Below are 16,162 nucleotides of genomic sequence, written 5' to 3'. Positions count from 1 at the left end.
TTTTCGTCCGTTAGGTAGCGCCACTATGCAAGCGCGCTAGCGGAGGAGCAGAAACGTATGCGCACAAACACATTAATGCGTGAAACACTCATCTTTTTTTTTAGTTTCTACAGTAAGGCGTTATTCTTAAAGTTGGACGTTAGAGCAGGGTAAAATTTCCCTTTCCTTAAGTTTAGCCCTATTTTCCTTTCGCAATTTCCCCTTTTCTCAAGCTCGTTTCCCCTCAATCGGTGTGATAGCGCCTGTACTAAACCGTAGGGAAAAGAAGGAAAACGAACTTCAGAAAAAGGAAATTCTGAAAGGCAAATACAACTTTTCTTGACATTACCTAAATTAATATTTACCTGAACCTGAGGCTCATAGATGCTTTGTATGGTTCTTATTTCACATTTCCTATCCTGTGCCATCGCGTCCAAGGAAAAACTAGAGGTGTTCACCAGAACTAAAACCATTATAGCAATCCAATGGCACATCCTGATCCTTTGATGATAAACTAGCACCAGTACCAGGAAACCAAGGGTAGTTAGTCCAAAGCATTACTTCTGTTTTTCATAAACAATGTATAAACAAACAAATATAAACAATAAAAAAGTAATAATTTGGGATCCCCTGATGTCAAAAAAGTGATTTTTAGCCCATGGTCTGTACGTATGTATGTACGCACGTACGTACGTACGTACGTACGTACGTACGTTACGTACGTACGTACGTTACGTACGTACGTACGTTACGTACGTACGTACGTTACGTACGTACGTACGTTACGTACGTACGTACGTTACGTACGTACGTACGTTACGTACGTACGTACGTTACGTACGTACGTACGTTACGTACGTACGTACGTTACGTACGTACGTACGTTACGTACGTACGTACGTTACGTACGTACGTACGTTACGTACGTACGTACGTTACGTACGTACGTACGTTACGTACGTACGTACGTTACGTACAGACCATGGGCTAAAAATCACTTTTTTGACATCAGGGGATCCCAAAACGGATATTTCCAACCATTTCCCGATTTTGAAAATTTGGACCGATTGCAATACTTTCATTACTAGTATAGCTCCGCTATACTGTAGTAATAGAAAGTAAAAAAAAATATTTCTCTTGTCTATTTCAGACTGGTTCCCTGGTTGGCCGCAGTACGGGAACTACAACAAGCAGCCAAATGATGACGGCCTGAGCCGCCAAGATTGTGTTGAGTTGCGGCGCACCTATCATTTGCCGCCTACAGTATCGTCTGGCGTCCCCTCACCCCGATCTACCCCTACCTATATGTGGAATGATAGAGATTGCAGCACTAGGAACTATTTCATATGTGAGACAGCCATCACTACTAACCTACCAGGTAAGCAACGTTGAGTGTGGTGTGTTTCTGGCAAGGTGACATGGCAGCACTAGGAACTATTTCATATGTGAGACAGCCATCACTACTAACCTACCAGGTAAGCAACGTTGAGTGTGGTGTGTTTCTGGCAAGGTGACATGGCAGCACTAGGAACTATTTCATATGTGAGACAGCCATCACTACAAACCTGCCAGGTAAGCAACGTTGAGTGTGGTGTGTTTCTGGCAAGGTGACATGGCAGCACTAGGAACTATTTCATATGTGAGACAGCCATCACTACTAACCTACCAGGTAAGCAACGTTGAGTGTGGTTTGTTTCTGGCAAGGTGACATGGCAGCACTAGGAACTATTTCATATGTGAGACAGCCATCACTACTAACCTACCAGGTAAGCAACGTTGAGTGTGGTGTGTTTCTGGCAAGGTGACATGGCAGCAATAGGAACTATTTCATATGTGAGACCGCCATCACTACTAACCTACCAGGTAAGCAACGTTGAGTGTGGTTTGTTTCTAGCAAGATGACTTACCGGTAAATCATGCAATGGAAATTTTTATACCATTAGACCCGCTCAATGGTCACTACAGCGGCATTTTTTTAATCGATTTATCTCGGGATCTAGAAGTCGTAGAAGAAAAAGAAAAATTCCGTTGGTCCTCATTTTTCCTGCTCTATTTTGAAACATCACCCAAGTAAGCGCAACTGATCTATTATACGCGAAAAACCTGCTATAAATCACCCAATAACCAAATACTTATATTGATAGGAGAGGGATAGGGATGAATTTCATGTTGCAACCTAAATATAACTCACATAATAATACATACAATACCTAGATAAATCACATTGTCTGTGTGTGTGTTTGTCTGTCTGTAAACAAAATATCTCGAGAACGGTAAGAGCTAGAGACTTGAAATTTGGTATGTAGATGTCAAATATGGCAAGGATGCGACACGTTTGGTTAAGATAGGTGCTGCGGTTGGCGGTATTTTTACCGCTTTTTGGCGGTTTTTGACCGTTTTTTGGCGGTTTTCAGCTATACCAACTAAACGGTTAGAGATATTATAAAATTTTAGGGTAGAAGAACAAGAACACTCAAATAATAAGCATCATTCATTAGGATAAAGAAAGTCGTGTGATGTTCACACCAGATTTTTTCCATTAATTATTGTACGTATGCTTGTGTATGTGGGCTGTGGGACTTGAAGTCCCAGTTGCATCATTATGTTGTGGTGTGTGAAGTGGATTCATTATTTCTAAAAGCTTTTGCTTAGGCATATCAATGTTTTACCTATCTACGTGTTTTAAACATTTAGTGGTATGTAAAGTTAGCCATAGCCACTGACAATTGCTTTTTTTTCTGTGCGGCGACCATGTTGTTATTTTGCTATCAGGGGAGCGATATTTTATCTCCCAAACTCCTAATTTCCTAATTTGTGACAGAGAGAAAAATAGGAAAGGAGAAAAAGGGAGGGAGAGTCTCTCTCTCTCCCTCCTTTTTGTCCCCGGGACAGTTATGTTGAAGAGAGAAGATATTAAGCAAATTTGGTGTCTCCACCAAAAGTCGATTTTTTATTGAAAAGTTCCCCCTAAATCAACTTAAAATAATTAGATAGGTATTCATATTCATATTCGCATGGCAATGATAAGTTTTGATTTGATATAAAAACTTCTATTAATATACCATCAAACCTGATATACCCGGAGTTAATGTTTTATTCATGAGAGAGAAAGAGAGAGGGAGAGAGAGAGAGAAAGAGAGAAGGCTCAACAGTTGTTATCTTCTGAATAAATATTCTTTGATATGAATATAATAAATTACAGGGTGTCCAAAAATAGATGGGACATTAAAATATCTCGAGATATTTCAATATACGTTTATTTTTCAACATCCTGTATACCTTTACATATAAAATTTTCAATATACATATCTTGTACCTTTGCTCTATTGTACCTATCTTCCCCTCCTCTCCCTGTCTCTCTCTCTCTCTCTCTCTCTCTCTCTCTCTTACCTTTCCTACATCCCTGAAGCTGTTTCCATCTCTATTCATCCTATGTGCTCCTTGTTATAACCTTTATCAGAACAGGTAGAATATGTTCTCTAGTCAGTTTTCCATACTTTCTTCTCGGAATTGAAAAGAAAAAGCTTTTCCACTGTGAGGTTGAGATTTCAACGGAAAAAAAGAACTTTGTTCCTTTATGGTGAAATGAATTGGATTTCATTTTTTCATAATTTAATACAGTCGAACCTGGATAAACGAGACCTGGATAAACGAGAAACCTGGATAAACTAGAAATTTTCAAATCCCCTTCATTTTCGGGCCAAAAACCTGGTTTAACGAGAAAATAAAACCTCTATAAACGAGAAAATGGCCCCTTTTTTGCTAAGTCCCACGCTCATAAAACAAGGCAAAATGGACCTCTATAAACGAGAATTCAAATCTCCGAACCTCTGTAAACGAGAAAATGTCAACTTTTTCGATCTTTGTCTATTTTTTCAAACTGTAGCGCTTCGCGAGCCTCTATAAAGGAGAATTTTGAATTTCCGGACCTCTCTAAACGAGAAATTGTTCTAACTTGTTTAAATCTGTCGGTACAATTATATTTTAAAAAAGTGACTTTTGACCCTTTGTTATGATTCTCTGGGAAGGTTAGCTACTTCTCTTGTATAGACGCTTACATAGTTTCTCTAATGATATAGCTCATATGGCTCTACATTTGGAAAATCCCGATAAAATCAAACCTAATCTTTTTTAATTAGGTATTTGGAAAATTAATCAATGCTAGTGAAATAAGCTCGAGAAATAACTAAACATGACTTGAGCTCTTTTTTTAACTCTATCTTTAGGCACTTTAACACTTGCGTATCGTTTCTTCCTTTAATTTATCTCCAAAAGGTTTGATAGAGGGAACCTGAACAGCGGAGGTCTTGTCGTCCCAAAATCGAAGAGAGAAGGACATCATCATGTATACTAAAGGCACTGCCTTGTCGTTGTAGCCAATCTGATCTGTCTAGAGCTGATCTCTTGAGTTGACTGTAGGAGTTGCAGTCCATGAGTTTCATGATTTCATCACTAATATACTGGAAGGGAAAGTAGAAGGAAGAAGACCGAGAGGAAGACCCAGGAAGTCCTACTTTGAAGACATCATGAAACTCATGGAGAGAAGGACAGGATAGGAGAAAACCAGTCGTTGGGCTTCAGTAACTTTAACACTTGCGTGTCCTTCGCGCCAAAGTTCAATCTTTTGAGAGATCTTTCTTGAATTTTCAATAACCAGTAGAAACTGAACAAAGAATTAATCAGCCAAATGGGGGATAATAAAAGAGATTATATCAGGTTAAAGGATCAGCAACAAAATTATTTGTACAATCATGAATCACACCGCGAAAACCTTGAAGAATGTAGAATGACTTCATAAATAGTGACGTCACAGCATCCGTTAGGAAAACGGAACTTGGAAGAAAAAAAAATCAAACAAATGAAAGTAGAATGACTAATACTGGATCATAACGAAAGATGTACAAAATAATTACCAACGTATAATCCGTAATAGAAGGATGGAATCACATTCAACAAAACAAAAGAATAAATAATGCTCACTCCTAGTTAAATGTTAATACCGACCTGATAAAGGATACCTACATAACTACATAGGTACTCTAAAGCAATAAATAAGTGGAATAGCAGAACATAAAGAAAATTTTTGTGATTAATAAAAACTTCAACGTTGATTTTATTGAAGCTTCCGTAATCCACAAAATAAACTCGTTAGTTACCTAATCTAATTGAAGTATTTAAAATTAAAATTAGTATTTAAAATTACCTAAAATCAGATAAAAATAAAATAAATTATTCTTATCAAGACAATTTCGATCAAGATGTTTTAAATTGGTGAGATTTCGATGTCACTCAGGACATCATCTTCAGACCAAGATAGATGTTGACTCTATCGCAGCTAGAGTAGAATTTCCTCACTTCTATTCCTGCTGCGATAGAGTCAACGTCTATCTTGGTCTGAAGATGATGTCCTGAGTAACATCGAAATCTCACCAATTTAAAACATCTTGATCGAAATTGTCTTGATAAGAATAATTTATTTTATTTTTATCTGATTTTAATTATTTTTTGAGGAAGTTTGATAGTGTTTGATTTGATAACTTTTTAGTTTTTGAAGAGGTTTGATTTAGGGAACTTTTACTAGTGAGGTTCAACAGTCCCGAAAGCGAAAAGAAAAGGAGGACAGGATAAGAAAAAGGTAACCGTTCTAAGAACGAACCTTATTTGTTCAAGATGAAGTCCGTCCCGGCCGGGAATTGAACGATGGTATGTGCTTGGAAAGTAGACGCGCTACTTTCCAAGCTAACTAGCTTGGCAAGGTCGCATTTTTACTTTCCTCATTTTAAAAGGATTTCTACTAACTACAAGGTGTTCCGGTAAGAATTTTGATTTTAAATTTAAATAATAAATTTCCCTATTTTCCGGCAAGGGTAAAGGGATTTTACTATCCTCTCCCGACAGGATAAACAAGGTACCTGTAGTGGAAATTTCGGCGGAAAGCTATACGATGTTCCAGGGGAGAGGTATTTACAAGTACACATAATAACTTTTCATGGAGCATTTAAATTTCTCATTGCAAATTAGAAAAGTAGTTAATATTGCAAATTAGTTAATATTGCAAATACCTATTTACAAAGGTTCTTACTACTTATGTACCTAAGGTACAAAGGTTCTTACTACTTATACATGTTCCAGGGGAGAGGTATTTACAAGTACACATAATAACTTTTCATGGAGCATTTAAATTTCTCATTGCAAATTAGAAAAGTAGTTGATATTGCAAATGCTAACTAATTACCTATTTACAAAGGTTCTTACTACTTATGTACGTAGCATCATATCATGTTTACCCTTCACACTGGCTGCATTTACTCTTTGGATTACAAGGGATATACCATGACTGCAGGGGTAAAGGGACTTTCCAGTCTCATTTTAGCAGTATGAATGAGATATAGGTATTACAGGGCCGTATCCAGGATTTTAGGGGAGAGTCCAAATAGTGATGTACTGAGGGAGGGATAGGTATTCCAATTTTTTTTTCTTTTTTTTTAGCCTGACCTACAGTAAAGGAGAAAAAATTGAGCTCAAGGGGGAACCTTCGCCCCCCTTTAAATGCGGCCCTGAGATATTACATAATTATTCTGGTAAATACAGTGGTATTCAAATGATAATCCCTGGTATGAAGATTACTCGGTTCTGTTTTTTTTTCCATTAATTATTGTATGCTTGTGTGCTTGTGTATGTGGGCTGTGGGACTTGAAGTCCCAGTTGCATCATTATGTTGTGGTGTGTGAAGTGGATTAATTATTTCTAAAAGCTTTTGCTTAGGCATATCAATGTTTTACCTATCTACGTGATGTTTTAAACATTTAGTGGTATGTAAAGTTAGCCATAGCCACTGACGATTGCAGATCAAGGAAGGTGGCAGCTTGTGTTGGGTTCTCCCGGAGATTTAAATATCAGGGTAAGGGTGGTGGGTTTAGCCGGGCAATGAAAAGGTGTGGCAGTAGTATTACTAGAGGCAGTTCCAGCAATTATCTTGGTAGTATGGAGTACTTGAGCTTATACCTAGTATCCCCAGGCCTACAGTCTCTTTAAAATAAAGCACTTTAGTCTCCTGTGTAAGCCAATAAGCATGGAAAGCCTCTAAAAATGGACCAACTCAACATAGATGACACTGTAAAGATCTTGAGAAGTATAGGGGCGTTTATAATTTTACTTTTGTTGAACAGTAAATCTGTGTACCTAGGTATTTTAAAAAGGAGTGAAAAGGTGAAAAAAATCTGTGGAACTGTAGGTCCTCAATACTTACAGTTTTGTTGAATCATTGGAGTTGGAACACCATGTTAGATTCTTTAGCATAAAAGGGCAAGTAAGGTAGGTAGGTAGGTAAGTAAAATGCAGTAAAATTATTAGTAGGTAGAATATAGAATTGTATAAATCTAGAAATCCAGTAATCCAGTCACTTTTTCTGAAAATCAATCATACATCAAATTTCAGTTTGACTTTGAACTTTGAAAGTTGAAACTTTGAACATTTTTGAATTTCGCGCTTTGATAATGTGCGGATGTGCGTTCATCGGTGGATCACCGATGGATCCGAACGAAATCGATGGGATAAAAAACGCTTTTTTTCGTTGGCAACTGGCAACGTTGTTTTCGTTGTCAATGTTTTGGCGGAAATTTTCAAAAAATTCAATTTTTTCTTATCAGTGTTTCAAGAAGTGTGAGGTGAGGTGTGATGGTGGTGGTTTAAATGAACTGAACTGAACTAGTGCTATAAAAAAGTAAGAAAGAAAGTATTATTACCTAGTGAACGTAAGTAATGTGATACGTTGATAAGATAAGACACACCTTGGACTGAAATAGTCAAAAACCTTGAAAAATGACCCTAGTAAGTAGGTGATAAGTTTAGTCATAAGAATCATTTTATCACATAAAACCCCCCGTCTATTTTCAGGTAAGTGCATTACTGAATGGTAGCCTTGGTCAGAGATTATTCTTGATAAGTTTTTGAAACAAGCAATTAAAAAAATATTGGCAGTGTCCACTGGTATGTGCAATCATATGATTCATATGTGAACTCCCACATTCCACATTTTGTTTGAAGTTGCCAAAGCAATTAAGTACCTAGATGTTTTCTATCTTGCTCTGTCATATGTGAACTCCCACATTCCACATTTTGTTTGAAGTTGCCAAAGCAAGTACCTAGATGTTTTCTATCTTGCTCTGTCTACCTACAAACATGACGCTGCAGATTATATTTCTTACTGTAGCTGCGCGCACACAAACTACAAGCATACCTCTTGCTCTTATTCATACACGGTTGTAAGTACTGTTCAGACTCATCCATACACGGTTGTACGTACTGTTCAGACTTATTCATACACGGTTGTACGTACTGTTCAGACTTATTCACACCCGGTTGTACGTACTGTTCAGACTTATTCATACACGGGTCAACTTCCACAGTAACTTCCTCTACAATGCGACACTTGTGTCGTTTCCTGTACGCTCTCCCGCACACTTGACACTTCTGATTAGGCACCGTATGGATACGTCGTATATGTTGCGCTAGGTTGAACTTGGACACAAACGCACGCTCACAATAGAAACAATACTTCGTCCGGCCTTCCCGTCTATGCTTTCTCACGTGAATCTTATATCCTTGGTGACTGCGAAACACCTCACCGCATAGCGGACAGGAGAATAGATTCACAAACTCGTCATGCATCTTCCTTTTGTGTTGAAGAAGCGCGCTATTGGTTTTGAAGTATATGTTGCGCTAGGTTGAACTTGGACACAAACGCACGCTCACAATAGAAACAATACTTCGTCCGGCCTTCCCGTCTATGCTTTCTTACGTGAATCTTATATCCTTGGTGACTGCGAAACACCTCACCGCATAGCGGACAGGAGAATAGGTTCACAAACTCGTCATGCATCTTCCTTTTGTGTTGAAGAAGCGCGCTATTGGTTTTGAAATAGGATACGCACTGGTCGCATGCGAATGATTTGGTCTCGGTGTGCACACACAGGATGTGATTGTCCAACGCCTGACGAGTTTTGGTTTCCACGTCACATGCGTGACACTTGTAGCGTGTCATGTTGAAGTGGACATGCCGCTCATGCCTGATAGAACGGAAGAAATGTATTACTTATTATTCCATTGAAATTATAGTGCTTTTTTATACTACTCGCATAGAAAAATCCCTTTACTCTAGCAGTAATATTGCAAAAGAGACTTTCCTGTGACTTTCTGTGTGGAAACACACAGCAAGTGTCTTGCGCAATATTATTGCCAGTGGACTGGAGACTTATCAATCAAAAAGTCTAAACTTCAAGTTTTAAAGTAGAAAGTTCTCACCTGTTAACTTCACTCAAGGAACAGAAGGTTTTATCACAGTACATACAGGCGTGCGGTTTGACTTTGCGGTGAGTCCGATTCATATAAAAAAAAAAAAAAAAAAAAAAAAAAAAAAAAAAAAACAATCGTCAGTTTTTTCCTCCCTAAATTTAGGAGATTCGTGGAACATTTTATACCTAACTGGAATTTTGGGTGTAACGAAAGAATTCAAAACGAACTTGCTTGTTCGTTTTAAAACCTGCGAGTATAATGCGGGGGAAAAAAACCACCGCTCGCGGAGGTAGTGGTAATTTTGACAATGTGCTTGATCAACATGTAATTTTATTATTTGATTGTTTCAGGTTAAGATACCGAGTACGAGGTACCAGTCAGGTTATGTTTGAAACTCATCTGATCTTTCCAATATCTAGAGGTGAGTCCACCTTATTCTTTACGAGGATTAGGAGGAACGAAAAGGTTATTAAGATCCCTTAGGTACCTTCATTCTCCTCCAATATGGGACAAAGTTGTGACGATTTCGAGCGATCAAACCAAACACAAACAAAGGAATGAATGCCTATAGATCAGATTTCGTAAGAAAAACAATCATTGTAATGTACTTTATCTAGTCTCACCCCAATCCCAAGCGTTTTAAGGCGGCCACAGACGTTTTAACTCCGTGGCCGCCCTTATGGGTCTTGATTTCGCAGCTCAATCGAGAAAACAGTCGTGAAATTTTTCAGAAGACCTAGGGTCGCATAGTCAGCTATCCGACCCAGATTTACATACTAGGGTTAATTTAATGTTCCCATCCATCATTTCATTCATTCCAGACTGTGAATTCAACCTGTGGCCAAACCGAGGCAACGTGTCTTGGTCTGATATGGGACTTAGCCTGTATAGTAACAAGTGGACCAATCAGTGTAAACTAAACTTCCCTACCATCTCCTCCAACAACGGCAGCTCAGAGTCAGGTACCTAAGGGTTAAATATTGTCCTTGAAATGTTGAACTTTTCTAACAAAATTTCTGTGTGGTGTCTATGACTATTACAGTTATTACACCCCAGGTCGCTGTTAAATCCTGCGGTTGAAAACGATTGTCATAGGATTACTATCAACCCTTATTGCTGCCATGCCATAAGATTGATAAAGTTTATTATTACTTTGATAGGTAAAAAGGGATTAAAAGGAGGGACGTTTAGGCAATCCCCCAATATTTTCATGAAACATGAAACTTCAAATAAATGAAGCACGTCAAAATATTGTGGGTTGTGGTTACCACCTCTTCCCCGAAGCCCAAACTCATATGGAATATCAAATTTCATTGAGGTCATTCAGCTTTCAGTAACTAGGCCCTGTATGATATGAGTTTCCTAGAGTTACGTGAAAAAAATCGAGATATTGAGAAAAGTATTGAGTGTTTTGTCACTTTTAGGGCCATTTTAGGCTTGTTAGTAAAATTGTTTCTCGAAAAAAAGTATACCAGTCAAAGTTAGTGAAATTTGAAAAAGTCTGTCTTTAAATTCGCACAATCAAAAAGCTTGTACTTGACAGCGGACTTGAAAAATAAAACTAGGTAGCTATGTTTATCTAGTAAACTTTAAATTGAAATTCAATTAGAATTTGAAGCATCACAATGAATAGTGTTTGTGATCATGAGCCTAACACACCACCTTGTTGTCTCTACAGGGTTACTCATCAAACTCACCCGCCTCTACATCCCCTGCAACCAGGGCTTCCTCGAGTTCATGAACCACACTGTCTCCCATCGATCCAACTTATCCAGCTCAGACTCTGCCACCCAACCGCACCTGTTCCCATCGCCCTCCATGGGGTCAAAAGCGCCCGCAGCGTCGATGAAAATCTGCGGCAAACTGGAGGAAATCAACGAAAACGATAGAGAATTTTACTTCTCCCCCAACGCGGAGGAATATTCTCCTCAGCTTCTAGTGACGGGGGAGTGTGTGTTCAGTCTGTCTTATCATTTTGTTGACCATTGCTACAATACGAGCATTACTAAGTTCAATGATAGCATCGTGTTGTATGCAAGTAACAAGGTGTTGCAGTGCAACTTCTACATTATGCAACAGTATGGATACCAGATCAACCTGACCCTGCTGGTGTGGAGCAAGAATGAGACCAAGTGAGTTTATCTTTTGTTACTTCCTGTGGATTTTATGCTGTAGTTTTGGCAACCCGGATTTCGGACAGTCCAACAGTAAATTCTATTTCTCTCTTCCTAGATGGACCTTTTTCTTTAGACTGCTAATCCCTGTGTCGACAAATTTCCCTTTTATTTGTGAACCGTTACCAAATAAGCAAGTGAATAGTCAATCTCATGTGATTTTTCACGCGGAATCGAATGGTGAAACTTTTAGAACTGTCCGACTTAATGTAATAGAAAGTCGTGTGATGTTCACACCAGATTTTTTTTTATTATTATTTTTTTTAAGAAAAAGATGAGTGTTTCGCTGCGGTTTTTATTTCGTAGCAATGAAACAACTGCTACATTAGACGCATGTGGTCTGTGTCGTAGCATACCCAACCCGTAGTATGTCCCTCATCAGATGGTGGTTTTGAAATAGGACACGCACTGGTCGCATGCGAATGATTTGGTCTCGGTGTGCACACACAGGATGTGATTGTCCAACGCCTGACGCGTTTTGGTTTCCACGTCGCATGCGTGACACTTGTAGCGTGTCATGTTGAAGTGGACATGCCGCTCATGCCTGATAGAACAGAAGAAATGTATTACTTATTATTATATTCAAATGATAGTGCTTAGACACTTGTAGCGTGTCATGTTGAAGTGGACATGCCGCTCATGCCTGATAGAACGGAAGAAATGTATTACTTATTATTCCATTGAAATGATAGTGCTTTTTTATACTACTCGCATAGAAAAGTCCCTTTACTCCAGCAGTAATATTGCAAAAGAGACTTTCCTGTGACTTTCTGTGTGGAAACACACAGCAAGTGTCTTGCGTAATATTATTGCCAGTGGACTGGACACTTATCAATCAAAAAGTCTAAACTTCAAGTTTAAAAGTAGAAAGTTCTCACCTGTTAACTTCACCCAAGGAACAGAAGGTTTTATCACAGTACATACAGGCGTGCAGTTTGACTTTGCGGTGAGTCCGATTCATATGATCCATCAGACTGAATTTGGAACTGAACAATTTGTTACACTCGGAACACTTGTTTTTCTCTGTTAACATAAAAATCTAAGTTACAGTTCGTACTGTTAATGCTCCTTGGCCACTTGTCGTCAGTTTCGTCTGATTTTTTTTTTTTTTTTTTAATGTTCTGTAGGCAATGTAATTTAAATGAGAGGATAATTAACGTACCTGTGTGTTGATACATGTGCACTCGCAGGGAGTTCCAGGATACATAGCTGTTCATACAATGTGGACATTGGTGTTGACGAGTCGCATGTTTCATCAAGATGTGCGTGTCCAGGCGATTGGCATTGAGGAACACTTCCGAACATTGGTCACATTGGGAGCCTTGTGTCTCGAGTAGATGTTTGTGTTTCAACTGATCATGATAGATTAGCTTGCTAAATTTGAGAAACGATTTCGAGCACACGTCACAAGTGTACGAACGAAATCTGGAAATAGCATGAAAGAAACAAGTAAGGTAGGTAGGTAAGTAAAATGCAGTAAAATTATTAGTAGGTAGAATATAGAATTGTATAAATCTAGAAATCCAGTCACTTTTTCTTTTTCTGAAAATCAATCATAAATCAAATTTCAGTTTGACTTTGAACTTTGAAACTTTGAACATTTTTGAATTTCGCGCTTTGATAATGTGATTAATGTGCGGAATTGCGGATGTGCGTTCATCGGTGGATCACCGATGGATCCGAACGAAGTCGATGAGATTAAAAACGCTTTTTTTCGTTTGCAACTGGCAACGTTGTTTTCGTTGTCAATGTTTTGGCGGAAATTTTCAAAAAATTCAATTTTTTCTTATCAGTGTTTCAAGTAGTGTGAGGTGTGATGGTGGTGGTTTAAATGAACTGAACTAGTGCTATAAAAAAGTAAGAAAGAAAGTATTATTACCTAGTGAACGTAAGTAATGTGATACGTTGATAAGATAAGACACACCTTGGACTGAAATAGTCAAAAACCTCGAAAAATGACCCTAGTAAGTAGGTGATAAGTTTAGTCATAAGAATCATTTTATCACATAAAACCACCCGTCTATTTTCAGGTAAGTGCATTACTGAATGGTAGCCTTGGTCAGAGATTATTCTTGATAAGTTTTTGAAACAAGCAATTAAAAAAATATTGGCAGTGTCCACTGGTATGTGCAATCATATGTGAACTCCCACATTCCACATTTTGTTTGAAGTTGCCAAAGCAAGTACCTAGATGTTTTCTATCTTGCTCTGTCTACCTACATATCCAATCATTAAGTGTAGGTATGAGCCGTATGAGTTTATTGTAGCCTGAAGCCTATAATCATTATAATGCATGTCTAGCAGTATGAATGGCTGTTCGTTAACCTCACAAACTTATTGGTCCATGACCCCCAAGAGCAAGGCTAAAAAACATTTAGTTCAAATGACTAAAGACATCTGTAGAAGTGCCATCAAGCATGAATATTCTTCATTTAGGTTCATGTACTTTTGTATGATTATTTGTAATTGTAAGAAAAATAAATAGAGATATCTCTGTTGCAGGAAAAAATTGATTCTCATGATAAAATACAAGTACATTGTTTTATTTTTCAGATCTTGCCAGACCAGTATTTTTTATATACATTGACATAACCAGTATTATGTCTATCCACACTCTGTATGTTCTTGTACTATGTACTGTCAGTATTCACCACACCACCAGTATTTCCCAGCATCCCCTCATTCTGATCATCTCATTTGATGGATTCCGCTATAAAATGAACCTGATAAAATATAATTTAACATAAAATGCATGGGAATGATCAGCATGGAAGCCAGTTTGCTATACAATTAAGGAGCGCGGTAGCGCTCCGCCCCGCCAAGTCATTGTGAATACATTAATTTAATCCCTGATGGAGCTCTAAATAGACAAGCAACATTAGTGGTTGCTTTCTCTTCAAACATACAAGCCTAAAAAAAAAAAAAATGAACCTGATAAAATATAATTTAACATAAAATGCATGGGAATGATCAGCATGGAAGCCAGTTTGCTATACAATTGTGGATACATTAATTTAATCCCTGATGGAGCTCTAAATAGACAAGCAACATTAGTGGTTGCTTTCTCTTCAAACATACAAATGATTCAGGGCACAAATGCCATTCACTAATCTTTAGAGAGCCAAGTTCATTTTGCCTTAGGAGAGAGAAAAAATGATTCAGGGCACAAATGCCATTCACTAATCTTTAGAGAGCCAAGTTCATTTTGCCTTAGGAGAGAGAAAAAGTGGGCTTCCATGGTAGCAACAAATGCCATTCACTAATCTTTAGAGAGCCAAGTTCATTTTGCCTTAGGAGAGAGAAAAAGTGGGCTTCCATGGTAGCAAAAAAAAAGTACCTACATTACCTTAATGAACACACACTGATAGATGTATTTGTCCAGTTCTGGAACTTCAAACACACTTAACAAATTTTCATCCGAGTCCAAACACAATCTACACGTTGTCTTGTGTGCAGTTGATGGTTCAATCATCTTGACCAATCCTGTAAGCAATACACACTTTAAGCAATTATCTTGGATGTTGTTGATGTTGTTGTAGCAGTTGCAGCAGATCAGTCAACATCTCCAACAGGTTCCAGGGTTGGCATGAGATCAAGGAAGGTGGCAGCTTGTGTTAGGTTCTCCCGGAGATTTAAATATCAGGGTAAGGGTGGTGGGTTTTAGCCGGGCAATCAAAAAGGTGTGGCAGTAGTATTATTAGAGGCAGTTCCAGCAATTATCTTGGTAGTATGGAGTACTTGAGCTTATACCTAGTATCCCCAGGCCTACAGTCTCTTTAAAATAAAGCACTTTAGTCTCCTGTGTAAGCCAATAAGCATGGAAAGCCTCTAAAAATGGACCAACTCAACATATATGACACTGTAAAGATCTTGAGCAAGTATAGGGGCGTTTATGATTTAACTTTTGTTGAACAGCAAATCTGTGTACCTAGGTATTTTAAAAAGGAGTGAAAAGGTGAAAAAAATCTGTGGAACTGTAGGTCCTCAATACTTACAGTTTTGTTGAATCATTGGAGTTGGAACACCATGTTAGATTCTTTAGCATAAAAGGGCAAGTAAGGTAGGTAGGTAGGTAAGTAAAATGCAGTAAAATTATTAGTAGGTAGAATATAGAATTGTATAAATCTAGAAATCCAGTCACTTTTTCTTTTTCTGAAAATCAATCATAAATCAAATTTCAGTTTGACTTTGAACTTTGAAAGTTGAAACTTTGAACATTTTTGAATTTCGCGCTTTGATAATGTGCGGAATTACGGATGTGCGTTCATCGGTCTATCACCGATGGATCCGAACGAAATCGATGAGATAAAAAACGCTTTTTTTTCGTTGGCAACTGGCAACGTTGTTTTCGTTGTCAATGTTTTGGCGGAAATTTTCAAAAAATTCAATTTTTCTTAACAGTGTTTCAAGAAGTGTGAGGTGTGATGGTGGTGGTTTAAATGAAGGAACTGAACTAGTGCTATAAAAAACTAAGAAAGAAAGTATTATTACCTAGTGAACGTAAGTAATGTGATACGTTGATAAGATAAGACACACCTTGGACTGAAATAGTCAAAAACCTTGAAAAATGACCCTAGGTAGGTGATAAGTTTAGTCATAAGAATCATTTTATCACATAAAACCACCCGTCTATTTTCAGGTAAGTGCATTATACTGAATGGTAGCCTTGATCAGAGATTATTCTTGATAAGTTTTTGAAACAAGCAATTAAAAAA

At 37.9% G+C, this 16,162-nt stretch overlaps 2 protein-coding genes across 2 annotated transcripts; one reads left to right on the top strand and one right to left on the bottom strand.

Moving 5' to 3' along the window:
* Positions 1-8,148: 8,148 nt before the first annotated feature.
* LOC103512327 (zinc finger protein 62-like) lies at positions 8,149-15,588 on the bottom strand. The gene is made up of 6 exons (XM_017445353.2): positions 15,443-15,588; positions 14,789-14,930; positions 12,610-12,872; positions 12,326-12,470; positions 11,836-11,991; positions 8,149-8,680 (listed from the first exon to the last, which is right to left on the bottom strand). The coding sequence occupies exons 2-6, from the start codon at positions 14,917-14,919 to the stop codon at positions 8,149-8,151; spliced, it is 1,227 nt and encodes a 408-aa protein (XP_017300842.1). The 5' UTR covers positions 14,920-14,930; positions 15,443-15,588.
* LOC113468634 lies at positions 9,623-11,410 on the top strand. Its single transcript, XM_026825719.1, has 3 exons — positions 9,623-9,694; positions 10,095-10,235; positions 10,952-11,410. Exons 1-3 carry the CDS (start codon positions 9,658-9,660, stop codon positions 11,407-11,409), a joined length of 636 nt encoding a protein of 211 aa, XP_026681520.1. The 5' UTR covers positions 9,623-9,657; the 3' UTR covers position 11,410.
* Positions 15,589-16,162: the final 574 nt, after the last annotated feature.

The sequence above is a fragment of the Diaphorina citri genome, unplaced genomic scaffold (genome assembly GCF_000475195.1).
Source record: "Diaphorina citri unplaced genomic scaffold, Diaci psyllid genome assembly version 1.1 scaffold36, whole genome shotgun sequence".
In the NCBI taxonomy this organism is placed as follows: Eukaryota; Metazoa; Arthropoda; class Insecta; order Hemiptera; family Psyllidae; genus Diaphorina; species Diaphorina citri.
This window is presented reverse-complemented; position numbering and strand designations above follow the sequence as displayed.